Below are 27,511 nucleotides of genomic sequence, written 5' to 3'. Positions count from 1 at the left end.
ATCTTTATCAGTCTTTATTGACCATGTATACATATGATGTGATATGAAATAATTAATAATTGCACCTCCCTCAACAATTAGCATGATGTCAATTTGGTATTTGATAGGAGTATAAATTATAAAATCAAAACCCAATGGGATACTAGTCAAACCTTTTTATTATAAGGAGTGAACTTAAAAATGCATACATGTTGTTTTAAATTAATGGCTAATTTAGGCGGGGTCGAGGGTTGATCAACTCCATCGTCGGCTCATGGGTTCAGAAAATTCCATTAAATTCTCCTTTTAGATATGCCGCTAATTAAACGGCACAACAACTTCCCCGAATCCACTTTTGTTCTTCTTTAATCATTCATTGATAGTGACGTGACGATTGTTGCACCGCATATGCCTTTCGACGCTGTTAACGACTCCCTTCACTGTGTCTGACACTAGATATTGTGTTTTTAGACTAGGGATTAATTTTAAGCAATTTGGCTATGCATGATTAATGTAATCAACTATTAAAGAGTTACTATAAAGTACTAGTAAGCTTCAGCACATACAAATTAATTTTTGTTTTGTTTTAATATTATACAACATAGCACACATAAGCCTAGTATTATTAGTCACTTTTATATGATGAGTAGTCAAAGTTACTAAACTCATTCCACATCGGCCGACTAAGAAAAATCAATCCATGTACATTTACGTATATTATAGTGCTAATTTAATTATTTTTATTTATCTTTGACCATGTTATTAATTTGCAAAACCCTAATACATTCACTGTAAACAACAAATCATTTTCATTCATTGGATTCTATCCTTAAAATGTTGTGCCAAACATAAAGGTTATGAGATTTAGTTGGGCAAGTGGAGAATAGATAAATGATTATGCTATCACAAAAATGGATTGCATTGGATCATGTAAAACATTTCCTCTCCAAATATTTTAAATCAATTTGGACCATACAATATTTTCAAAATATTGCAAGTCCTATAAAATAAAAGAACAATACTACTCCGACATAAAAAGTTTTTATATTCAAATAAACATTAAATTCAATTTATACGTATTTAATTATATTAATAATGCAAGCTTATTATTAATACAGAGATGACGTGGCAGTTTGACTCATTCATTTCCAGATCTATACATTTCCAACCTGTCTTCTTCTTCTTCTTCTTCTCTCTCACACACACACACACAATCAAGTTATCAACACAGTTTCTTCGTTCAACGGATCTTTCCTCATATGCCTTCCCTTTTCAATAGCCATAATAGTAGTAAACAATAAACAATAATTATTGCATAGCAATACCATCACGTTTTATTCATACAAGCTTATCAATTTTCCCCTCTCTCTCTACACAGTCTACACCAACCCAACAACTTCCTACTTCGTGTAAGTCTTCATTTAGCACCTCTTCTCTTTCCAATTTCACTTCTGATTTCTGATTTCTTACTTGATTCCAATATTGATTGTGATGCCTATGCTCAGTTGTTCAACTAGTTGTGGTTGAGGTATTTTTTTTTACTTTTTATTCATGTTGATGGGCTCTGGGGTGAGAACAATTTAGATGAAGATTTTGAGGATTTTTAATTTTACTAGTGATATCGGAGACCATATTTAGGGCTATTAGCTTATGAAAAAACTACAAACTTTAGCCAATTTTGGGGCTGATTAGCTTGTTAAAAAACTACTGCTTTTTTTTTTTATCAAATTTTGGAGATGATTAGCTTATGAAAAGATTCTAACTTTAACCAATTTTAGGGCTGATTAGCTTATGAAAAAACTACTATAACTTTTTTGTTCGAGTTTGAAGACTTGGTCAATTTGATGCTTGATGTGGAAATTTATTGTTGAAAGGTTCAAATCTAGCATGAGATTGATGGTATTGTGCTTGCAGAGTGGCAGCACAGATTTTGAGATGATAAAGGATGAGGAAAATGATGTGGCTCCAGGTGGAAATTGGAGAACATACTCGCGTTCAGTATCATGGACTGAACGCCCTCCAAGAACCTCTACTTCCTCTACTTCCAAGCCACAATGGAACAGCAAAGCGCGCTCTTGTTTGCCGCCACTCCAGCCTCTTTCTATCATCCGTCCGAGCGTAGAGGAATGGCCTAGAGCTGGTTCTGATGATCTTGGCGTGTGGCCTAATAATCCTCCTACACCTGGTGGGAAGCCTCGTGGATCAGTGACTCCTCGTGAGAGCTCAAATTCTGATCAACCTCCTACAGAATTTGAGTTTAGAAAGGACAAGCTTGCCTTCTTCAATAAGGAATGTTCAAGGATTCTTGATTACATCTATTTAGGGAGTGATGCAATTGCCAAGAACCGTGAGATCCTACGCCAGAATGGGATTACCCATGTGCTCAACTGTGTGGGGTTTGTTTGCCCGGAGTATTTCAAGAATGAGCTCGTCTACAAGACTCTTTGGCTGCAGGACTGCCCGTCCGAGGATATCACTAGTATTCTCTATGATGTGTTTGACTATTTTGAGGACGTTCAGGAACAACGTGGGCGTGTCCTTGTTCACTGTTTTCAGGGGGTATCACGGTCCGCTTCGTTGGTGATTGCTTATCTCATGTGGAAGGAGGGGCAGAGCTTTGATGATGCATTCCAGCACGTCAAGGCAGCCAGAGGAGTGACTAATCCAAATGTGGGATTTGCCTGTCAACTTTTGCAGTGCCAGAAGCGTGTGCACGCACTGCCTGCAAGCCCAACTTCTCTTCTTAGGATGTACCGAATGGCACCACACTCGCCATATGATCCCCTACACCTTGTGCCTAAACTGTTGTCTGAACCAGGTGCAGATAAGCTCGACTCTCGAGGAGCATTCATTATTCAAATTCCTTCAGCTTTGTATGTCTGGACTGGGAAGCACTGCCCTGCAATGATGTCAGATAATGCCAGGGCAGCTACCTCGCAAGTTATACGCTATGAGAGAGCCCAGGGTCCAGTTATAACTATCAAAGAAGGGGAAGAGACATTTGAGTTTTGGGATGCCCTCACTTACAGAACGAGTTCGACAGATAGATGTGAAGCCAAGTCCGAGGAGTTAAAGAGGTCGTCTTCAGGGTCTTACTCAATGAAGGAGTTAAATCATCCTGGTCTTCATCAAAGGAAACTTGCTGAGTACAATTTAGATTTTGAAATCTTTAATGGAGCGTTGTCTGGTGGTGTGGTACCACCGTGTCCATTATCAGGAGCAGAAACAGAGACATGTCTTCCTGCCAGAGAGACTGGTTGGAACAGATTCAGAAGAAAATTTGCTAGTGGTGTCGTCAAAGAGCTTATGTCCTCATCTAAGTTGATTTCTTGTAAATTTGCCTTACCGAAATGTGATGGGATGCTGACAATGGACACGTGTAAAGAAACGGATGACTTTGTCTCACCTGCCAATCCTTCAACATCTACCAGTGAGTGTGATTCACCTGATTCACTTTCTTCATATGTAACAAGGAGGCCACCGTGCAGTAAGCATAATCTGGCAGAAGTGGCATCTCCAGCCCCTCTTTCTGATTATTCACTGTCACGATCACCATCATTCAGCTTGGTGGAATCTTTTTCGTCTTTTCTTGTCAATAAACCTAAGTCCAGTTCCTCGTCACCATCTCTCTCACCTTCAACATCTAATTATGCAAGTTCATTTACCTTTTCTCCTTCATCGTCTAATTGGTCTGACTTATCACATGTGTCTGCTCAGCCATCACCGAGTGGACTTGAATGCAGTGACTTTGATCCTAGCAAGAGCCCCCCTTCGGAGGAAACTGTTGATCCTGCTCATGGTGAAAGTACGTATATAGTTGATAATGCAACTTCTCCTCCAGAAAAAGAGGCAAATTCTGCTAACCTTGCCTTGAGAGTGGATGGTTCAAGGCCTACCTGTAAAGAAACTTGGCCCTCCCATTTGGGGCATAGAGGAAGCAATATTCCTCCAAAGATGAGCTTACCTTCCCATTATGAAGCTTCACGAAATTTGAATAGACATTTGGAAGATAACATTATGAGAAATGCTGATGCAGATTCTGATCGCAGCTTCAAAAGTGGTGTGTCTTTTCAAATGGAGGGGAAAGATCTGCTTTCAGATTCATACAGCTATGTGGCTGAGGATGAAGTCTCGAGTAGATTACTAGGCAGAGAGAAGTATGACGAGGTTCATCTTGCATCAGATGATATAGGTAATAAAGTAACTGGCATTGATAACCTAGTGTTCTACGAGTGGCCCTCCATGCTTAAAATGGACACGCATCTCGGCAGACTTGATTCTGGATCCATATATGTCATACTTATGCCGGCAGTACATTTTGGCATAAACAACGTTGATATTTTATATGTATGGATAGGGCGTAATGCGTCATCAAGAAGAAGTTATAGTCAGTTGATCAGGGATGATGGCAAATGTGAAGATAGTAATGCCATTGTGGAACTGGTTGATCATAATCTTCTCATTCAGAAGGGTTTTAGCACAGATGCTCAAATTGAGGTACTCAATCATATCATATGTTTATGTTATGGAAAAAAATTGGTTTTACTGTACCTATATTGTACTTGCCCAAAGTGTCAAGAATTCTGTGACTGAATGCTATTTTCATCCTCAATACACTTCCAACTGAAGATTAATGGTAGTGATACTATAAAACCTTGTATTTGTATGAATCATGTAGGAAAAAGGCAAAAATAAGTTGATACATTGGTCTTAGACTCTTGTTTTCCAATCTAGGGTGTTAATATTCTTTCCTCGGTGAATCAGTTGGAAAATGTTCGAACGCATTAGATTTTATTGATGCATGGAATGCGTGTTTCTGTCTCTAAGTTGCTTAAAACTTTACTAGCTGTCTGATGGGTAGTTGAGAGAGCTGTTGTGCAAGCAAAGTTGTGGGGTTTGTTTACCTTTGGATGCTTAGTTTGGATGTACAAAGCAAATATAGGTTAATCTACTACATACCTCAAAGGATGAAAGGATATGATAAGTCACATGATATATCCAATTTTGGTGGAGTTTGATTGAGAATATCCTATGTAATTCTTCAAATACTAAATCCTATGATAAATGCTAGAGATATGTGCCTCTATGGTTTTTGTTGTATTGCCTGTAACTCCGGCAAGTCAAGCAGATGGTGGTGAGCATGAAAATGACATTTTCATTCACAAACCTAGACTTCAAATTTTGCAAAAGAAAATTCTTGCAACTTCTATTAATTACATCCCACTATCTTGCCAATTACATATGGACTTCATAATGCTCTAACGCTTTCGCCCTCACTCTCTAGAGAACATTGGAATGACTGTTAAATCATCTTTTAGAATTAAGTAGTGAGACTTTTTTAATTCGTTTGATGTTGTTACAGATAGTCATGGAAGGCGAGGAACCAGTGGAGCTCCTTGAGCATATGAGTCTCCTCTCGCTAAACAAGGATGCAGATGACGGGAAAGAGTAGTCCAGGAGATACAGATAGTAGTATCTGTTTATTTTCGAACTTACTTGCTGCAGCTCCAAGGAGTTGCGCGTTGGCATCCCAAAGCAGGCCAAGGTGTTGTCGATTCTGCTTGTGAGATGAAAGGCGAAAATCTTGTTTCAAACTTAGAAGAGAATGTACAGGAAATAATCTTCTGAATTTCAAGGTTAAGAAATACAAGTGAAGTGTTCAAAATTGCTCTGCTTTATCAGCACCAAAGGTGTTGCTTTTCCCAGTTACATCAATGCAGCAGTTTGGTTGTATCTTTTCCACTCATCTTGAATTGCTGCTTTTACATTGTTCACATTCTTGCCTAAAATCTTCTTCTTTTTCATGTATTCTACTCAATGCCAAAATGCCATTTGATACTAACATTTGATACTCCCTCTATTCTATGTTACTTTTAGGTGATTCTTTTGGGCTCATGATTTAAGAAAATTGTGTTTAGTAGGTCAAAAAGAGTTACCATTAGGTTGAAAAGAAAATAAAATCGAAAAAAAAAACACATCTGATAATAAAATAAAATAAGTGAAATTTACAGTCAGTACAGAAGTCACTTGAAAGGGACAATCCGAGATAGAATAACGATGACAACCATATGCATACACGAAAAATATAAGCAACAAAAGGAAGTCATTCATGATTAGACCTAGGCCTGCAAATTCGGGTACCCCAAACCCGAAAATTCGAGTACCTGAACCCGAAATCTAAAAAATATCATACTCAATATCCAACCCGTATGTGAGTTCGGGTACCCTAATACCCAATGCGAGTACCCGACCCCAACAAATCGGGTACCCATAAACCCTAAATTATTATATTTCAAATTTATTCTATTTATATAAATTATATTGTGATGAGAACCAAAATTATTAAAAATAACACAATACTATTAATACTCCTTATTGACTATTATTAAAAGTTTACCCTTCAATTTTAATGCTTCAATTTTCTCTAAATTATGATTCTACGACTCTATATATTTATATAATAGACATTAGACAAATAGACACTACTCAAAAGAGATTAAAAATAATTTTTAAAAATTTTAAATAAACATTGTAATAAAACGGAGAAAATATAACTATATATTGAAAAGATAACAAGTAAGAACATATATAATGTAACATGATGTTTAAATAAAAATATTTATCACAAATACATAATTAATCAGGTTTAATCGGGTATTAGTCGGGTACCCTAAACCTGAAAAATCCTAACATTAACTACCCAAACCCGTACCCGAACCCATAATTTCAGGTTTCGGGTACCCAAAACCCGCCGGGTATTGGGTCGGGATCGGGTCATCTGAAACCCGAGGACTAAATTTTCACCCTTAATTAGACCATTGAAAAAACACTTCGCATTTTAATCTCAATTTAACAAAGTGGGTTTTATTTTATTCTCTTTCATATTAATTTTGTAATCCAAGTTTTTTATTTTTCAAAACTCCAACATAATTTTGCAGTTGTACCTAAAATTAAAATCATAAAAACTTCTACGTAGATAGTCATTTCTTGTATTTAAAATTTACTTCATGAATGATCATTTTGATTTAATGTATCGTTGAAATTAACACTATTTAATTTGAGGATAATTAATAGTATGAGTTTTAATGTGATATTAATAAAATAGAAAAAAAATAATAGTATAATACTAGTATTATTACTAATTTAATATAAAGCTTTCAAAAATAGAAGTTAATTAATTTGGGGGGACACTTCATTATCTATTAGTACACTTCATGTACTCATAGTCCTACAATTAATGGTAATAAATTGAAAATTGAAGTTTGAAATTTGAAATTCTGGGGATTGAATGAAGGAGAGGTATCGTCACATCTTCCTCTCCCACAGTGGGCTCTCCAATTTATCCATACTCCTTCAATCCTGTGTCTTTCTCCTTGATTATTACACATGCAGCCATTGATCATTTGAATTAATGCTCTTTCGTTGTCCGAATCCGTGAGTCTGCTCTTGGTTTTGTTGTATTATGCTTTCTCTATTTGCTCTGAATCTCTGTGTCTGTGTGCATTCCCATTTGTGTTTGATTTTGGCCTATTCATGTTTGACAACGGTGAGACAAAAAAAATCATGAATACTTGTTGTGGTGGATAAGGTGTAGTCAATAAAGATATTTTCTCCTTCTCTCTTCTTTCTCCCGTCTCTGCATTTCTTCAACCTCTTCAATGGAGGTTTCTCCAGCCAAGTTAATTCTACATTTTCAACGTAATTTTTAAACTTGAATAAAGACCCAAAACTATCAAATTAACATAGCATTTTTTGGATCAAAATCATATAACAACGTCACGATAAGGACAAAAATAATCTATAGAGAGCTTTTAATATGAAGAATGTGTGGTCTTTAATTAGGGTAGGCAACTTCATTTATCGATGAGTAATCCGATTCCAACTCAATAAGAAGAATGATACGCAAATCTCCAGTCAAGCTAAAAGATAAGAACATAATTATTGATTAGTTATATTATTATTATTATTATTATTATTATTATTATTATTATTATTATTATTTCATCATAGCTTATTTTCTATTATTGTTAGATTAGGTATTAGTAAAATTTGAGCCACAAAGTTTAATTATGGTTAATAGGATTAACTAACGCCAGGAAGTCTATGTCTTTTATGAACAGGTGTAACGCGTGGGGAAAGTCAACCAAAATGTCCACGAGGAAAATGCTGTCAAATATAGGATGCATTAAATTTTAATTAAATTAATAAATTTTTTTATTATAGATTAGTTGGTAACATTTTTTTTCTCTTAGTAATATTTTTTGGTAGAGAGTTTGAGTCAATTTATATGAATTGTAACTCAAATATTGAAGGGTGATAAAAATAATTAATCCTCGAATGATACCACTAAAAATAATTTCGTCATATGCAATTTAAGCTAAATTTTTTTATTTAAATTTGATTGTTTAATATCAATCATAGTACTTTATCATTTAGTTAAACCATATGTTTTCTTAGAGTTTAAAAAATATTTTTTAATATTTAATTATATATTAATCAATATTAATCCATTACTAAAACTACGAGTTGGATGATGTGTTTTTTTTAATTGTAAAAAGTACTGGTGATATATCTATATTTATAGAACAAATAATCTAAACATTACAGGATAGATAAATCCAAATTATTCCAAATTGTATTCCATGATCAAAAGGTCATTTCATAATCTTGAATTATCAACTATCTTATATGTCTATAACCTACAAATACCGTCATTTAGTAGTACTATCTAACTCGTATAATAATAATAATAATAATAATTAATCCGTATGATTATTTATCTTATCCAATTAAGCTACTACTCTATGTTCTACGCAATTTTTAATTATCGCATGGCCGAGTATGTGTTATTCGCAAGCTAATATAGAAATTTAGCTATTGTGCTGTCGGCCACAGTAAACAAATTAAGGAGAACTATATAAGTAATAGTTTATGAAAATAAGTATTATATTAAGATGATCATGCATAATAACATTCGTACACTCTTGATTTAATAATTACTACCTCCATCCCATGTTATAAGTCATATTTATTTTTCTACCCTCATTTTATGAAAATATAGTGAAGAAATAGTAAAGTAAGAAAAATCAATAATGATTCACTTTTTATGCTATGATGATTCAAACCCGATAGCTCAAGATGATTACCGTATAATAAGCCATCTCTCACACACACACACACAATATCACTATAAATAGCCATCCACCATATGCAACCATCCTCACTCACTCCCACACTATATCCATTGAAACCACACACACTATTCCTCTCAATCATTTCCCATTTCCTAAACCCAAACAACAAAAACCAACACAAGCCATGGAAGAAGCAATGACAACCCTCAACGCCGCCCCCAAGCGCTCCGCCACCAACAAGCGCCCCCTCCCCGCCTCCGCCATGCGATACCGCGGCGTCCGCCGCCGCCCCTGGGGCCGCTACGCCGCCGAAATCCGCGACCCCCAGTCCAAGGAGCGCCGCTGGCTCGGCACCTTCGACACCGCCGAGGAGGCCGCCCGCGCCTACGACCGCGCCGCCCGCTCCATGCGCGGCCCCAAAGCCCGCACCAACTTCATCTACCCTCCCCCCTTCCACCTCTCCAAATCAATTCACCCCTTCCAAAACCCTAATTTCAAAAGCCCTAATTCCCTAAACCCTCCGAATTCGATACATTTCAACACTTCCTCCTTCAATCACTCTTCTTCTATTCCTCTGAACTTTCTCAACAATTGCTCCTCTTCTTTCACCGCCGCCTTCAACCGCAGCTCAGCCACGCCAACGAACACCGATTCTAGTGATATTTACGCGAACGAGAGGCCCGATTCCGGTTTGTTGGAAGAAGTTATAAACGGATTCTTTCCTAAAGTTAATTCGGAGCCACAACCGCCGGTTATTAATGAGTTTGTAGGAGCGAGCTCGAGCGGCGATTATCATCAAGTGTTTGGGGACATTTTTCATTATCAAGAAGCTTTGAGTATTATCAACACGAACAACAATTAGTGTTGTGAGGATTGATTGTGATATTTTAAAGAGATACTTGGGAAATTATGTACCGTTTCTTCAATGGAGTATGTAATTTTCTAGTTTATGTATTTAATGAATCCAACAAAATAAATACTCTAAGAGAATACCTTGAGTGTTTTCACTTTTTTTTGTTAGAATCATAAATACCCTATATAATTTTTGTATTCAAAATTGCATATAAGTAACGTGCATGGGGAACTGTTGGAATTTGCATAGTGGTCCCTATAACTATTGTTGGAGCTGTGGATGCAAACAATGTCGGATTGAAGGGTCGACCGATGTCATCGCCGGCCCGGCCCGGCCTTTTTGATTTCTCCTTCATCCCACACTATAATAACTTCACTCTAATCTCTCGAAGTTATAGTTTTGTTTTATTTTAGACAGTCTTATTCTCTAACTATAATTAATACCCTCAATTATGTTTTCTCATGTTTTTCTTCTATGTTACTAGTTCTGTACTAAAATCTATCTCGCCCACTTCTAAAAATCTATCTTTGTGCTCCGAAAGTGCTTGATATTTTGTATTTACCGAATGTTTTTGCCTATGTAACTATAGTAGAAAAATATATTAATATAGGTACTACTGTTAATTTACTATTTGTTTCAATAAAAATGTCTGAGGGTGATATTTGGATATGAAATGATAAAGTAATAAATTATGGAGTAATAGAAAATCGTAAATAAAAACAAATAATGTGGCCTTCACATTCATGAATTCCTATTTTTATCATTGGACCAATTATTCTTATACATGTATTATGTTTTTTGTATGTTCAGTTTCTTTCAAGAATCAGTATATATATGCGTAGCAATATTTTAACAACCCAAGAAAAGTATTGTAGCGGGACAAACATTAAAGATTCGGTTGTCACATTAAATACAAGAAACTGTCTTATTTTTGTAAACATTTCTCATTTATGTAAAACGATCGTTCAAAGATACAGTATACAAATATATTTTAGAGAGAGAGAAAAAGAAAGAATACTAGGTATATGAATTGACACATCTTGCATTGGAAAATGACTTCATGCTAAAATCAAACTACGAAGCAAAATGGAGACTATTTAAAATATTTTCGGTTATTAGTTAAGGCTATAAAATTATTTTAACAACAAAGTTCAAACTACTATTTTTAATAATTTTAAATTGTTTAAGCTGTAAAATGATGAGCTTCACCATCGAATTAATTCAGCATGAAATCTTAATAGATATATTATATAACTACGATTTCACTACTTGACACTAATGAATCATGTATCTAGCTAGTTAAGTAGTTTGACTTATCAAGTAATATAATATTAGTATCAATTTAATACTCAATTTACATTTGTATTGATTGATATTATCCTTTAGGGGTAAATTCAATGTGAACACTATAATGATATACCTATAGTTGCACTACCACAGCTGTCCAACAACAAGACTAATTAAGGCTTGGGTGGCTCATTATAAATAAAGGGAATGAATGGTTACATTACATAAATGTGTGATAACGATGATGCAATATTTGATGTTATTGTGTTTGTTCACAACGTAAGCATCTGTCATATTATATACATACTCCTACATTGTCACATAAATTAAAGACTTACCCAACTCCCCCATCAATAATCCTTTGCAACCATCATCAATTGCTTCATAATTACTTTACATGCTCAACAATTATTAATTACAAAAATTAATGAACTTCATGCTTGGGCTCTATAGTTTATTTAGTGCATGAAGCTTTCCAAATTATAATGGTCCAATGCATGAGATTGACGACTATGGATTAAAATTGAACGACGAGAGGAATGAGTTTTCTTTTACTTTAAAAATTGTAGTTTCAGAAATTAAGTATGAAAAAATACATACTATCCTCTATAAAAGTTCAAAAAACATTTTATCGATCAAAATGCATTGATCCAAACAATCCCAACTCATTCGAATTTTTATTATTATAGAGAAAGATTTCTCGTACAAAATATAGGTAATTAATAACCGAATCTTTAATGTTTGTCCTTCAATTGAACTTGTGGATATGGATAGTATTGACAATAAGATTTGGGACATAACAAAAGTGCCAAATCTAATTCAATTTATGTAATAGGGCCCACTATATGGGCTGGGTGGGACCAAACATTTGAACACTCTTATATTGAAACTAGTAGTAGTAATAATAATTGCATGGGTGTGTCTTCATAAAAAAAATTGCATGTGTGTATTCTCGAATAACAATAAATAGTGGTAACAAATTTGAATGGACTCTCAATCGAACATTTATTTGTCATTTATGTAGTCATAAATATCGAAACAATTATAGATACACATACACTACTCAAATTTGGAAAGTTCCTCATGTGACATATTCATATTCAAGATTATTGATTTGATATAACAAGTTAATATATTGTGTAGATTTTATAATTATGTTTTGAGCTTATAAAGATATTCATATTATTGTCAAAACTAGAAAACCAAACTGAGCTATCCAAGTGAATAAAAGATGTGTATGCATATGTAGAATTGATTAGTTCATAGGAGTAGTATTTACTTGGATATTTTGGCAAGAAAAATAAAAATTAAATAAAATTGTATTGTTATTCAGATTGATTTAGTTAAACAGTTTTACTCTATGTTAGATTCTAATTTGAAACACTGTTCAAACTTAGTCATTTGTAGAACAGTATTAAACTGATTTTATGAAAAAAATAGCTTTACAACAATGGAGTTGCATTCTGTCCTAAAACAATAAATTAGAGTGTATATTATTGGAAGAAATAATTCGAATGTATTGAAGCGTGTCAAGGGTTAGTTATTTATCTTAATTTTCTAAAAAGCAACAAAAATAAATGAATTTCAAAACAAAAAGAAATTATAGTCCCAAAATAAGTAAATGAAATAAAAGAGAAACTAACGGGCTATTATCATCTCATTTCTTGATTTTTCAGTTATAACTTCTTTGTTGTAACATGCTATTAGCGGGCTTATTAAAAAAACTTTTCATAACTAAATCCAACACGAGACATTTATCTTTATTCATTTTTTATATAGTATTTTCCATTTTATCGTATAGTATAAGTTTTCTTAAATCCAAAATTATTGAATAATGAAAAAATATCAAATTAAAGTTACTTTACTAACCAAAGTTTGATTAAATATACTGTATTTATTTTTTACAATTTGCCCTGAGAAATAAGGAGGGTTCTAATTTAATATAGTATGTGATCAAAATTGTTAAAGAAGAAAGTCGAGTAGCATGAAGAGTTCAGGCAAACCCAAAGTGTTTGGGCTTTTACTATTTTATGAGCCCAAAATATATTTTCGGGTTAGCTTGGACAACCGGGCTAGGCCCATTAACAATTTCAAATTTCAATCACATATGATAACGAGGTTTTGATTATAATCGGAAAAGCTGTAGTAATAAACCGTTACAAATTTCAGATTATCATTTTTACGCGTTAAACAGGGAGCAAGCCTAAATCGACATACAATACCTAAATGACAAGAATACCCTCATCCCATAATCCCAAATCCAAAGCATCGAATGGGCTTTTTCCGTAAATTGATCCCCAATACCTTAAGGTTTTTATAAAAAGGTAGAAGACGACGATCCACTGCTGTATCTATTTGTCTCGTAACTTTCAATAATCCCCTTTTTCCATTTTTTAATTTCTTCGTCTTCTTGATGTTGGGGATTTCTGGGAACAATCATAGAGCTGTGACGGCTGTCTGCTTCCCCCTTACCCTTTTTTCTGCTCGAGATTTTTGAATTTATGCGCGGATCTTCGTTCGAACTGTGATCGCCATACATTTCCGGATCCTGAGATTGAACAGTTTGAGAGGGGGATATGAGTAGTGTAACGAAGTTTTGTGACAAGGTTTATGTAATGGCGGAAGGTGGATCTCATTATTGCTCGAAGAAATCTGATGATCTATGCCTTGAGGTGGATTTCGCTTTTTATGCCCTAATTCGATTTTTTTGAAGCGCAAATTTTAAATGTTGAGTGATAGCAATCCATCAATACTTGATTCCTTATGTTTAGATGTTGATGGATTTCTGAATCCTATAAAGTAAATTGGATGTTGGTTTGTGCTCGATCTAACTGATATTTGTGTTTTCTGTAAACCCCCAATTTATGTTTTTATCTTAGTTCTTTAATTGGGAATTAGCTGTAGCAATTGCAAAATGTATCCTAATCTCTGGTATTCTTGACAAATAGGATTCGGAAAAGAGCTTGAGCATGACGAGATTAAAATGCCTTCTGCGCGGTTTGGATGTTAAAGCTTATCTCTTGCTGTTCATGTTGATCCCAACATCTCTGTTTTTCATATACGTCCACGGCCAGAAGATCACATACTTCTTGCGGCCGTTGTGGGAGTCTCCGCCTCAGCCCTTCCACGAGATCCCTCACTACTATCACGAGAATGTGTCGATGGAGAATCTGTGTAAGCTTCACGGCTGGGGGATCCGTGAGTATCCTAGGCGTGTTTTTGACGCTGTGTTGTTCAGCAATGAGCTCGACATTCTGAAGATACGATGGAACGAGTTGCACCCTTACGTCTCAGAGTTTGTCCTGCTGGAGTCGAACTCAACCTTCACTAGTCTGCCGAAGCCTTTTGTGTTTGCTGGATCCCGGGACGAGTTCAAGTTTCTTGAGCCACGGTTGACATATGGTCAGGTTCCGGGGAGGTTCAAGAAAGAGGAGAATCCGTTTATTGAGGAAGCGTATCAGAGGCTTGCGTTGGATTATCTCCTGAAACAAGCTGGCATTCAAGATGATGACTTGTTGATAATGTCGGATGTTGATGAGATACCAAGTAGGCACACGGTGAATCTCTTGAGGTGGTGCGATGGAATACCTCCGATCCTCCATCTCCGTTTAAGGAACTATCTCTATTCCTTTGAGTTTCTCGTGGACAACAATAGCTGGAGAGCTTCAATCCACGTGTACCAGGCAGGGAAGACGCGATATGCCCACTATCGACAGTCTGATGAGATATTGGCTGATGCAGGGTGGCATTGCAGCTTCTGCTTTAGACGTATCAAAGAGTTTGTATTCAAGATGAAGGCTTACAGCCACGTTGATCGGGTTAGGTTCTCTCATTTCTTGAACCCGAAGAGGGTCCAGAGAGTGATCTGTAAAGGGGCCGACTTGTTTGATATGCTTCCCGAGGAGTATACGTTTAAGGAGATAATCGGGAAGATGGGACCGGTGCCACATTCGTACTCAGCCGTGCATCTTCCCAGTTATCTGTTAGAGAATGCAGAGCAGTTTAAGTTCCTCTTGCCCGGGAATTGCTTGAGAGAGAGTGGCTGAGGTGAGTGAATGAAGGAGGAGTCAATATATTCTTTTGTATAGTTTGAAATTGAGGATAATCATATTTCTATTTAACCAGTTCTTGGTTTCCAATGTGACTTGTGTATATAGCTTGGTTTCTTGGCTTTCTTCACTCTAGGAAATTTTGTTTATTGTATTTCATAGCTCTTATGGTTTCACTTAGTTTTGATAGTAGTTTACAAAAGTTTGTTTGAAGGGATTGATAGATTAATTAGATCTAAGGGAGAGAGCAATTGTTTTGACATTGTGTGTATATATATTATTAGTTCTTAATTACATTTATTATTATTTTTTTCTCATCTGGCCTAAGAAATTTATTTACTTACGTATAAAATTAAGACAAGTCCAATATATGGTTGTAAGATGGTTTGCTGTTTATCCAAGGTTGGTATTTGGTAATGTCTGTCTGGATATTGCCCCAACTTTGTAATCATTGGATGATGCCACTTATGTACAGCTCATTAGATACTATAACTACAATTTTAAATGTTGTGTTCAGAAAAAAAAATTTCCCAATGGGTCTAAGTTATGATGATCCTTTCACATATTGTCTAAAAATGAATTTCAAACTTCGAAGTTTTCTTAGATCATTTCAAAAAATAGATGAAATAATTATGTTACTTCGAAGTTTTGAATTGTTATTGATTCCACACGTGGGCAGCTCAGCCCAACCACTTGCAGATCCAAAATTGTAGACTTGGGGGTGCAAAAATAATTATAGTGACTTTAAAATAAAAAAAATATTGCTCTATTGTCAAAAAAAGGCTGAGCTTTCCACCACTAGAGCACTTAAGTTTTTGTACTCCTTATTAAATTGTCTATATTTATCATAATGAATACATATTATGTCCGTTCCCACGAGTGTCATCTATTAGATACATTATTAGTTTGTTCTATATTAAATATAGAAATGAAAAGAGGGAGGCAAGTAGTATTTTGTTGTAATCTAAAATCGAGTAGAATTATTTTTTGGTTCAAAACGTATGTACAACGGAGGAGGTAGACACTTATTTAGTTAGCCGTTACAACTTTGGAAAAAGATTTAGAGACTGAATAGTGAATAGGGTACCTGCTTTAAATTGCTGTTTACTAGCCGTTAACCTCAATGAGATTATTGAGGCTCGACACTTGTGAAAAGAGCATAGTAGTAGAAGTATAATTTTTTGTCTTAAAAACTGAATATCTTTGCCCACCTCCTAAAACGTTAAATGACATAATTATTTATTTATTTATTATTATAATAATAATTATCATTATAATAATACTAATAATAATAATAATTATTATTATTATTATTATTATTAAAACAACAATATCTATTTTTCGAAGCTCTTGATAAAGAAAGTTCACATAAGTTTAACAAGTTAATTTATCTTGGGCAAATATAAGTTGACAGCCTTCAACGGTTCAACCTACTATAGTCTCGACTAATTCCCCGAGAATCTGCCAAGTAGATTGGCCCAAACCTTACCCTTTCCCTGTTGTGCTCAAAGCCAGGTGTGTGTTTCACACATCACATTATACTATAATTTATAAATAATAGCATTAAAATATTAATTAATTAATTTATTTAAATAATATGTTGTGTGAAATAACACATCCTGTTGTGGCTTTGAGCAAAATGACCAAATCAATGCCAATCTTTCTAACTTCTTACCCTAGTTATGTTTGAGTAAAAAAATTATTATTTTGGGTATCAGTTTACGCACGATTTTGATTCAACATTGGTTACTTAGCATTCAAGATCGCGGCATGTGATTCCATGTTATAGATGGACAAGTCGTAAGAGATTACTATTTATTTCACCTCATCCAAACTCTATAGCACATATACTTAGGTATTCAAAATTGCCAAGCTCACTTTTTCTTTTTAAAAATTTGGCAATCTATCAAACTAAGCATATTAAGATTCGTAGCTCACAAAATAAAAACACTTTGAATAGCCATACAATGCCACAAAAATTGACTTTCTACATTTACTTAAATAGTTTCGAACGTGGCTTATACTCCTAAACAAATGTAATTAAATTAAATACACCAACTATTTTTATCTCCCCAACCAAGATTCCTGGCTAGCCAATCACATCATCACGTTGAATAAAAAGAAGAATCCGATTTGATAATTGAAATGTATTTCGATTTCTAGAAAAAAGAATCATATGACATGTCACGATAATTGTTACAAAGGAATCATATTCCATCTCAAAAACTATATATATCCAAACAAACTTCTTCAATCCCACACAAAATCAACAAACAATGGAGAGATTTACCAAGCACCATGATAACCACAAACGCCATCTACATAGGCAACACGATGCGTACGAGCTCTACGAGCTCGAGCACACACCACATGTGCTCATTAAGGCCCCGAGCACCACTGGGGCCGCACCTCAGCCCCATCACGTGTTAAAATCAGAAGATTATTCTGAGACGGGGATAGGGGTGCAGCCCCGTTGGTTGGGCGCCAGCGGGGTGGATTATTATCCGCGCTCGACACCACGTGGCTACGAAGGAGATTGTGGAGGAGATGTTGATTGTATGGCTAACAAGTTCATTGAGATGGAGCATGAGAAGTTTGAGCAAAGTAAATGGATATCTGTGAAAAAGTAGTTTTCCTACATATATTTATCATAAAGTGTTGCAAAGGTGGGATGTGATGACACATAGCTAATAAATTGAGGTTAAGAACCTTGAATAATGTCGTTATTTTTTGGTTTTGTTAATATATGGTTGAATAAATAGTTGTGACCAAGGTGGTCATTGTGTGGTATTGTATTTGTATATGTTGTTAGTGATCATGGAGATACGTCTCCAAGCTGCGATTTTTATAATATTATGATTGTTCTATTAAATTTCATATTATTCAATAAACTAGGTTGTCGCAAAAATCATAAATATGTTAGGTTTTGTCGCGCTGGTTCAAAAGTCTGCGAAAAAAATCATGAAATGTGAATTTAGTTTTTTGTTAATTGTAGTAGTATCTGATATTGTAGTTGGAAATCGTGGGTGTTACTGTCAGTGAATTAAACGATTTCATTGTCATATATTCATACATAAAATGCCATTCGGTTGAAAAATGTCAATAATATACTGCATATATGGGCCAAATTCTTTTAGTCGCGAGATAATTAACTATAAACAAATTCAAACTTCATGATTTTTAACAAAAATTTCAAATTGCAGGGATAAGTAAAACTTTATCATGTAAAAATAACTAATATATTTATTTGAGTTAATAACCACCCCCACGATTAACATCCATTCCAGTGGTAGATAAAAACAAAATTATTTTGGCTTTCAATGTGTTAACAAATGCTAGTCATAACTTTAGTAAAAATTTACATTTTACTTCACACCAAAGTTAAAACATGACCTGAATCTTAATCAATTCCCACAATCATATTCTTTTATAGTACTATATGTTTAAAATCCAATCCTCACCAAATCGAAATTCAAAATTCAGTTCCTATTTTTCAGATTTTCGATCCGATATTGTAAATTCAAAATAATTCGAAATACATTTATATCTATTATAAAATACGGAGCACATTTCCATTTTATTTATGAACCTAACAAATATAAATCATTTGAATTTGGTATCAGATTTTCAGATTTTGGTATTGAATTTTCAAATTTTCAAATTTTCGGTATTGAAACTTTCGAATTTTTATATATATTTTTATGCAATTTCATTATCGGATCCAATTGGGCAAAAAGTTGATTCAAAATCCGAATGCTTACCCTATTACAAAGAAGAAGAAAACGTGTTTGAAGCACCTTAAATGAAGAACGTAGACCATGATCTTAGCACTGCATAATAAAATAAGCAAAATTTGACTAAGAATATTGTTATATCTACAAGTATAACAATGAAATTAGCAACTAATTGTGGTTTTCTCATTATATATTCCTCTATAATACTATCTATGTATGCTCTGTCGAGTTAATGGAATTGTAATAAGTCTTTTCTGCATTCTCCATTCGATTTCTGAACATCTCCCACTCGTTTTTACACCTCTGTCTCACCTACACAAACGACAGTAGACGAGTTCGAGCATTATCAGAGTCGAGTAGCCTATGATAGATCAAGGAAATCAAAATTTATATACGTAAACATACGTACCCCTTGCCACGGAGCCTTCCCCTCTTCTGCTTGGCCCTATCATTAAAGAAAACACGCAAGAGAAAGTCGTGTCAAATGTATAGTTTGCCATAGTCTTGCGATCTGTCATCACTCTTTATAATTTACCTGGTTTCCCAGTGAAGGAACTGTTTGATGGACAATCCACTGAGCATCTACCACTCCGATTCTCTCATGAGCAGGCTGCATACACCGAATTCTCATCAGCAGAGAGTACTATTTGATGGTCCGTTCGAGGGTTAAGAACGTGAAGTTTTAGTTAAAGGAAAATTGGATTGTGCTGACCTCAACACATCTTCGGAGGGCCAGGTCCAGTCCCCATCCGTGCACCAAGTCGTTCTACAAATTTTCGTTAGTTTTGAATTAAGAGGTGATCTGAGGATTCGTGTCCTCCAAAAACAAGAATGTGATTGTTAAGACAAAGAAATAAAACCTGAATCATGTGCCAAACGCAGCGCCATGCATCTCGTGAAAATACAGGAGCCATGATTTCTACAAAACTGTTCAACGAGGGAGAGTAAAGGTCAGTAATTGCATCTTTAAGAGAAAATACACATTGGAAGAAGGTACATAAGGAGAAGTCGTACGCTGCACAGGGCGGCAAATGGGGGTCGGAGCACCAACCCGGCTTCTCCTCTGTTATCCTGTACATGATCATAAGAAATGGAACAAATTATATAGTAAGACATATCACTCAGATATCATTTAATATGTATTGCACCATTGCTAGATTGATTTAATGGATTTAAGCAAAGAGTCATCTCCCTACTTGTGAACGTCTTGGCCACCTCTTCTTTTTGTCATCTGCCATGTTGTACCCCTGTTAGGTTCCAATCCCGGCTGTGAAATTTCTAGATCATACTTCCTCACGAGTTTTATATACCTAGAAATTTCAAAGGCGAAAAAAGAAATTAGAATAGACAAATCTAGTCATCAACTCATCATATTTTCCATAAAGATAATAGTTAAATGGACTTACTCTTCTGCGTCAAAATGTTCGACCCCTAGGTCTTCATCCCAAATAAATATGTAATCATATGCAGCAACAATATCCGGATGCAGAAACCTTTTAGCGTACCACCTTTTAAGAAATTCAGAGAGAGCTGTAACTCAGCATGATTCAGAGATATTGAGCATAAAGACAATTCAAACTGTCTGGCGAAAGCTTACCATTTTGTTTGTTTTATAGCACTAACATGAATAGCTCGTTTTGACCACTCAAACTCATCCCATTCACTTGTTCTTCCATCATAATGAAACAAAAGGATGGTAAAGTTCTCCGAGAACTGCAGCAACCCCATATATAATTAGAGACACTAGAGGACTAGTCGGTGACTTAATCGAGAAACAACGATTACTGACCTTTTTCACTGCTAAATCAATGTTATTCCTTTGATAATAACCAACAGTAAAGGTGACAAGATACTTTGGTTCGCTGGTCAAGTCCTAGCAGGGAACAAGGTAATCAAAAATCAAAATAAGAAACCTGCCTTCTTCGAGTAAAAGAAAATCTTTTCATATTAAAAAATTTAATGACAGAAGATATGGCTCTCTGGTGACAGAATTAACATTCTTTGAGCTCAAAAAGTAAACCCATCATTGTTTACATTGAAAACTTGAGAATCTTCAATCGATTTTTTTAACTTTTTATATTCGTTTTCTTATTAACTTAAGAAACTACAGTAATGCATTCAATAGGCATTCAAATATGTGGCTTCACCTGCACTTACTAAGAAATTAAATAAAGCAGTACGCTGTAGGATAAAGTTACGGTGAGTCCCTACCTCACTAGGTTTACCCCAAAGTCTCCGCATGTATAAGTCTGATTCTGATGCAACAATACCTGGTGGCAGCCGCTCTGCACCCTTCGGATTTGATGGAACCCAAATCTGAATCAGAACAAAATTAGAGGGCAGATAAAACATAATTAGTCCACATGAGATAAGAAGATGCATTTCACAATTTTTGCAGTGTCTTACAAGGATGTACACATAGAAAAAGAGAGATGGAAGCTCATAGAACACGTCAATTTCAGCATGATTATATTGTGTTCGAATGAACTTTTCAAAAGGCCTCCTGACTAAAAACAATGAACATCCCATGTTCTTCCTCCATTCATGGAAACCCTATCAAGATTCATATAGAATGAAATGATACCGGATGATTCTTACGAATAACGGAATTTTTTCAAGCAGCCTAAAGCCCTAACTGCAGTTCAAATTTCACATTCCCCCATTTCTATTACGACCACACCCATAACACTTAGTAATTGTATTCTACATGAAACGAAACCAGGTTCGTCGTGTTAGCAAGAAAATACAAACCTGTGAGACATCTGTCGTGGTTTGATTTCTGGAAGTGCTACTCGGATTGTCTTGTGTAAAGTTAGTTGTACTTTTGTCTCCAATTATTACAAAGTCGTGAATAAGAGCAGTTGTAATATTTAGCTGCAAAAATCAAAAGGGAGCAATTAAGGCATGCGACAAACTCATACACGTCAAGGTCTAAGGAAACGGTTCCTGTACCCTTGTTAATGACAATGATGGAAATGACACTCCTAAGAAGAAGCCAAGCAGCACGCCAACAGCGATGGTAACAAGCACCTTCATCGTCTCATTTGGATTTTTAGGCAACGAGCTGAAAGAATGAAAAATTCGCAATATGTAAATGTCACCTCAAGTACAATGCTGTCAGCATTCTCCCTTGTGAAAATACACTCACCTTCGCCCGAAATTCCCCTTTCTGTACCTGGTATCGAATTCCATTTTTGTAGCTTTAAAAAGATTAATGTTCATCAACAACAAGCCTTAAGCATCCACCTCTGTCAGAAACAGAGATGGACAGAACCTGAAAGTATATAGAAAATCCCATTATAACTCACTTCAACAAAAACACAGAGAAAATATAGCCAATAAGCAGATTTCAAAGCTCACAATTCCTCTAGTAGGAATGCCTCCATTCAACATCCCTCACAATATTCCAACAAGGATTAACAACAAAAACTGAAGCGGATTACTTCATCCCAATAACCGGCTTTCAATTTCATGAAACAAGCCTCTTATTGACAATTTACAAATGTTTTGAAACCACCACCATCTATTCAGCCTAGTTTACCACAACAAATGCCACCTCTATAAAATGATCTCAAAATTTGCAATTCTATCCTTTGACAGTTGCAAAGACAAAAAGGAACACAGCTATTGATCATAACCACATTCGATTTCATTTATCAAGCCACTGATTGCTAAAACCACAAGTAAAAATGATCTCAAAAATTTGGAGTTCAACTCATACAAAAAGAGAGAGAAAAAGTAAACTAGGCTTAATTCAATCAAAGGCTAAAACTTTCCGATAACTCCAAAAGACTTAACGATGAATCGTCAGTTTGATCAGAGAAGCATTCGAAAAAACTCCAAAAAAAATCATGCACGGAAACATACCTAAAATCGGAAGGTGGAAATTCAGAAACAGTAATCTTCGAAAAAGGCAAAAACACAATCAGGGAATCACGAGAGAGAATACGCGGGGACGGGTGAATTTAACAGTCAAGAAACGCGCAAGGTTTAAGTCTCTTAATCGGCCGAGTAAATGCATGGAAAATTCAACATAAATAGCTGCTGAAACTGACTAAAGCAAGGAGATGAACTCCTACGCTTATTAAAAATCGTGATTATGAGCAGAAATGTCGTGACTTGGCGAGAGAATAAGGGAAGAGAGAGATTCAGAGAGAGAAATCACTCCATTGAAGAAGGAAAAAAGTAACGCAGAAATCGGATTTCCTCTTTGCCTTTTATTACTTTTATGAAACCTATTTTCGTCACTGTAATTTCATAGACTTCGTACAGAAAAATTATTGTAAAATTAATAAAATAATTAATAAGTACTTGAAGTTGAATAAATAATCACTTTGTTTTGAAAAAAATAGTTTTATCATTCTGTTTCTGTCAGTTCACCACAGCTTTTTTCATACAAAAAATAGAAATTTATATTTAATTTATTACTCTTTTTTTTACCTTCCTACTTTACATATTTGATATGTTTATCTTGTATAATTACTTACTAATTTTGCATTAAAATTTGTGTCTTGGACGCATTAGTAAACGAAAAGTGTTTAATAGGAGTATGTATGACCGGTCCAAAATAAAAACATTTGGTCAACTATTTTTAAAATGGAATCTTAGGATTATTTTATTTTGTAAAAGAATTAAATGTGATATTCATTATAGGATTTAGAGGATATTACTTTAAATGGGATTTCATAAAATACGTATGATTTTGAGTATGAGATTACCTTTTGTTTTTAAAAATAGTTAATTGCCATTATGCCTAGTTCTAAAAAGAATATATTGCCATTAAACCTAACTTTCCAGGATTAATTAACAACATTAATTATTATGTTGGTTTTCAATTTAGTCTGAGCAATTTTTATTGAAAAACTGACGAAATATTGATGATGTGTCTAATCTTAATTAGTCCACTTAATTGTTTGGGGTTAATGGGATTTGTGGCATTTGTCCACATAAGAAGACTTCATAAGTCTAAGTCAGGGTTTTAAAAACCAAATCGGCCGGTTCGGTCGGTTCGACCGCAAACTGGCAAGCAGTCCGGTCCGATTCAGGTATAAAAACCGGATGCAAGTTGGGCCGTTTTGAACCGGTAAAACCGGACGGTTGGGCACAGAGAAAATAGGAGAAAAGAATAGAGATAATGAGGGAGGAAGCGCGACTCTGGAACAATAATGAAATATATTTGCATTCACCATCCATCCAATCCAACTAACCCATTCAAATCCCTCAAATATCACATGATGTCAATGTAATTATTAAGTTTTGTCTTTTAGTGAAGTCTAAGTGGTGGAAGGAAGAGCCTATTTGATGGTAGAAACGTTGAGATTTAAAATAAAATTACAAGTTTTTTTTAGATTACTTAATAAACTAATTATAATATTACTAATAATTATTATTATAATTATTGTACCTATAAATATATACTATTTCGGTTCGACCAATGGTTGAACCGGTCCGACCAGTTGAACCGTAAACCAATAGTTTCATCGGTTTGCTCACTGATCCGGTTTTTAAAACATTGGTCTAAGTCGTTTCTTTTTGAAATTTTTGGACGTGAAAAGAAAATCAATTTTTAACTTAAAAGAAATAGTATGAAATATTTTATTAATTATTATATTCATTGTGACACCACATGTGAGTTTATGGTACACTACACCTTTAGAAATCTTTTGCAAAGATGTAGTGTCATGTTTAACTATATTTGATTTTAAAATAAATATATATTCCACAAAAGATTAATAAATGCACATGAAGTATTTTATGTAATTGAGATTTGAGGATGTTTTTCTTAATTGAAGAAAATGCTTCTTAATAAAGTCAAGTTTGCTTTAAATGATTTTTTTTCAAAATCAGAAAATTGATTATGGCAAGCCTTATCCTTGTCCTTGTCAATTAAATGTATTGAATATAATATTCCAATATCATTAATTATTGTAGATTAAGTTACTTTGGGTATATAAAGATGTAAATCTTAATAATATATAATTTCCCATATAATTTATTATATTTTAAAGAGCTCAATCTTAAAATAATTTCCCATTTTATATGGGGAATATTATTCCATTGAGTAGTAAAACATTAATTGAGTTCCAAGAAAATGTGAAATTGTAGCCTTTAAATTATTATATATAATCTGGTGTATGAAAATGTTCACACCCACACAAAATAATACTCCTAGTAAATAAATAAATCCAACAAAATAATACGACTTGGCATTTTTTGTTTCATTTTTCAAATCTAACTTAAATCCATTTTTTGTAAGACATATTTAGACATTTTTTTTACTTTTGATTCTTCATTTTAATATTTTAATTTTATTTTTCGAATCAATTTTTGTAGTCAGTTTTATTCTTTTACTTTTTCAGTTTTTTTAATTTTCTAACCTTAAACAAATGGTCTTTGCATATGCCATCTTAATTTGGGACTAAAAATAATTTCAGACATTTTTTTACAATTAATAATGAAGGAAGAAAAAAATTGTTTACTAAAGACTTAAGTCTAGCCCTTCCACTTAGAGCATCCACAATCGTGCTCTTGCCAGCGGCACAGTTGTGGGCCAGACCCCACTTTTTCTGTCTGCTCTCTGGCAAGAGCACAACACCCACAGCTGTGCTCCTCCGCAAGGACGAGCACAATTAATTTAAAATTCAATTACACAAAAACATTTCCATAATACTAAAATTCATTAAAAAACCACAATAAATATTACAAATTACAAATAAAATAAAAAAGACATAATAAAAATCCTAAAAATTTAAAATTACATAATTAAAATAATAAAAATTAAAAATTACATAATTAAAAAACTAAAAATTAAAAATTACATAATTAAACTCCTAAAAATTAAAAATTACATGATTATTGGCTAATATTACCCGAGGAAGACTACGCATCCGGCGGCACCAACCCCAATTATTTTTTGAGACCCAATATCATGTCCTCGTGCGTTTGAAGTTGCGTGGGGGTCATAGTTGACCTATCGGCCATATTGAGTTGGGCCAAAAGGGCCCACAACGAGTTGTTCGGGGGTGGAGGTGGAACATAGGGTGGGGGTTCGGGGGCAGATGGAGTCGCGGCGCGACGGCGTTCGGCCGCCGACTTCTTCCTTCCTTGCGGTCGGCGTCGGGGCTACCCAAGTTAGCTTCGGCGAGTTGGCTAGCCACTTCTTCGCCGGCGTCGGATAGGGATGCCGACCGTGACCGTTTGGAGGAGCCGCTAGAGGAGGATGTTACGCCTCCCAGATACTTCGGGTGCGTCCTAGTTTCCTGCCAAACATTTAGGTACTTGAACGACTTACCGTTCATGGATTGGTATGTGCTCAGCGCCGCAGTGATGAAGTCGACCTCGCTCCGGCCGCTCCCGGCATTCCGCGACTCCTGGAGGAAATAGCCATTGAACTTGCCAATTTCATCGTTGGCTCGGCCGATGCAGTTGCGCTCGATCGTTCCCGGCGGCCGGTTTGCATTGTACCGCCGAGAGACGCGCCACCAAAAGTGATCGCCGGATTGGTTCGTGCCAACCACCGCATCTTCGAAGATTTCCAAGTACGCCTTGAACAATCTATCCATCTCCCCCGGTGAGTACGATGTGCGGACACCGACGCGAGATAGAGGAGTCGGAGTTTGGGAAGGGACGGGAGGCCTAGGCTCCGGTGTCCACCCGTATCGCCCATCGGAGGCACCTTGCTCGTCGACCGGGTATGGCCGATAGCCACCCGGAACGCCCGAATCTTGGGTGAGAGGAGGGGCCGAATAGTTTGTTTCCGGACTAGGAAACGGTTGTGAACCGAACCATTCGGGGTTCCAACCGTGGGAGCCTGTAGGGTTATCGTCTTGGCCGGACATAGTGATGTTGTAGGGTATGAGAGAATGAAGATGAAAATGGATACGAGAGATTGAAGATGAAAATGGATATGAGAGAATGAAGATGAGAATTGTGTAGTTTGATGTGAATTTTTGGGAGTGAAATTGGGGGTATTTATAGATGAAAGTGTGTATTTTTGGGGTAAAAAAATGAAAAAAAAATTAAAAAGTGGAAAAAACGGTTATAAACGGATATATTTTTTTTGGGAAGTGAATTTTTTTTTTTTTTTTTTATCAGTTTTTTTAATTAAAAACCAATTTTTTAATTAAAAAAATGTAAACACAACGGCTATGTTGTTGACGAATCCCAGCGCACCACGTCAGCTGCTCGCTGGCACGGCGCGAGCGCAGCGGCGGGTAGCGTCCGTGCCAGCGGCGCGGACGGCCGTGGCGACGGACGCCACCGTTGTGGATGCTCTTATGCCCACGGCCCATCCCTAGATATAGCATAGCATCACTATTTCAACTATATTTAGTTATTTACTCTATTTTCATTTTGATCATTATGTAAAATAGGATATATTAATTTCCTTTTTTTAATCCTATATTGAAGCTAAAATGTCAACTGTGCAGTCTAAGGACCGATAATTAGCTACTATTTTCCATTATAATAGACACT

At 35.3% G+C, this 27,511-nt stretch overlaps 4 protein-coding genes across 5 annotated transcripts; 3 read left to right on the top strand and 1 right to left on the bottom strand.

The window, feature by feature from the left end:
* The first annotated feature begins 1,170 nt into the window (after positions 1-1,170).
* Positions 1,171-5,725, top strand: LOC121808436 (protein-tyrosine-phosphatase MKP1-like). 2 transcript variants are annotated; one of them, XM_042208925.1, is made up of 4 exons: positions 1,171-1,388; positions 1,894-4,171; positions 4,337-4,476; positions 5,342-5,725. In XM_042208925.1, the coding sequence occupies exons 2-4, from the start codon at positions 1,915-1,917 to the stop codon at positions 5,429-5,431; spliced, it is 2,487 nt and encodes an 828-aa protein (XP_042064859.1). In that variant the 5' UTR covers positions 1,171-1,388; positions 1,894-1,914; the 3' UTR covers positions 5,432-5,725. The 2 variants fall into 2 exon arrangements, with proteins under 2 accessions (XP_042064859.1, XP_042064858.1); XM_042208924.1 differs by having other exon boundaries at positions 1,894-4,476.
* Positions 5,726-9,297: 3,572 nt separating this feature from the next.
* LOC121809203 (ethylene-responsive transcription factor ESR2-like) lies at positions 9,298-9,975 on the top strand. The gene has a single exon (XM_042209741.1). The coding sequence runs from the start codon at positions 9,298-9,300 to the stop codon at positions 9,973-9,975; it is 678 nt and encodes a 225-aa protein (XP_042065675.1).
* A 3,638-nt stretch (positions 9,976-13,613) lies between these two features.
* Positions 13,614-15,619, top strand: LOC121809580. Its single transcript, XM_042210295.1, has 2 exons — positions 13,614-13,925; positions 14,202-15,619. The coding sequence occupies exons 1-2, from the start codon at positions 13,830-13,832 to the stop codon at positions 15,297-15,299; spliced, it is 1,194 nt and encodes a 397-aa protein (XP_042066229.1). The 5' UTR covers positions 13,614-13,829; the 3' UTR covers positions 15,300-15,619.
* Positions 15,620-19,126: 3,507 nt separating this feature from the next.
* Positions 19,127-23,235, bottom strand: LOC121809374. The gene is made up of 15 exons (XM_042209956.1): positions 22,904-23,235; positions 22,185-22,310; positions 21,989-22,100; positions 21,788-21,910; positions 21,248-21,352; positions 20,826-20,909; positions 20,634-20,749; positions 20,443-20,544; positions 20,233-20,346; positions 20,051-20,107; positions 19,897-19,963; positions 19,749-19,802; positions 19,572-19,646; positions 19,446-19,481; positions 19,127-19,348 (listed from the first exon to the last, which is right to left on the bottom strand). The coding sequence occupies exons 2-15, from the start codon at positions 22,256-22,258 to the stop codon at positions 19,247-19,249; spliced, it is 1,221 nt and encodes a 406-aa protein (XP_042065890.1). The 5' UTR covers positions 22,259-22,310; positions 22,904-23,235; the 3' UTR covers positions 19,127-19,246.
* Between the last annotated feature and the right edge of the window lie 4,276 nt (positions 23,236-27,511).

Source organism: Salvia splendens, chromosome 6 (assembly GCF_004379255.2).
Source record: "Salvia splendens isolate huo1 chromosome 6, SspV2, whole genome shotgun sequence".
Lineage (NCBI taxonomy): Eukaryota > Viridiplantae > Streptophyta > Magnoliopsida > Lamiales > Lamiaceae > Salvia > Salvia splendens.
Note: the sequence above shows the minus strand (reverse complement) of the source record. Positions and strands in the feature narration are given on the sequence as shown.

Coding starts and splice junctions, on each gene's coding strand:
- LOC121808436 (XM_042208924.1), top strand. CDS start 1,915: ATGATAAAGGATGAGGAAAATGATGTGGCTCCAGGTGGAAATTGGAGA. Junction 4,477..5,341: donor GCACAGATGCTCAAATTGAG/GTACTCAATCAT, acceptor ATGTTGTTACAG/ATAGTCATGGAAGGCGAGGA.
- LOC121809203 (XM_042209741.1), top strand. CDS start 9,298: ATGGAAGAAGCAATGACAACCCTCAACGCCGCCCCCAAGCGCTCCGCC.
- LOC121809580 (XM_042210295.1), top strand. CDS start 13,830: ATGAGTAGTGTAACGAAGTTTTGTGACAAGGTTTATGTAATGGCGGAA. Junction 13,926..14,201: donor CTGATGATCTATGCCTTGAG/GTGGATTTCGCT, acceptor CTTGACAAATAG/GATTCGGAAAAGAGCTTGAG.
- LOC121809374 (XM_042209956.1), bottom strand. CDS start 22,258: ATGAACATTAATCTTTTTAAAGCTACAAAAATGGAATTCGATACCAGG. Junction 20,347..20,442: donor GAACATTTTGACGCAGAAGA/GTAAGTCCATTT, acceptor TGAAATTTCTAG/GTATATAAAACTCGTGAGGA. Junction 19,803..19,896: donor GCGTTTGGCACATGATTCAG/GTTTTATTTCTT, acceptor GAAAATTTGTAG/AACGACTTGGTGCACGGATG.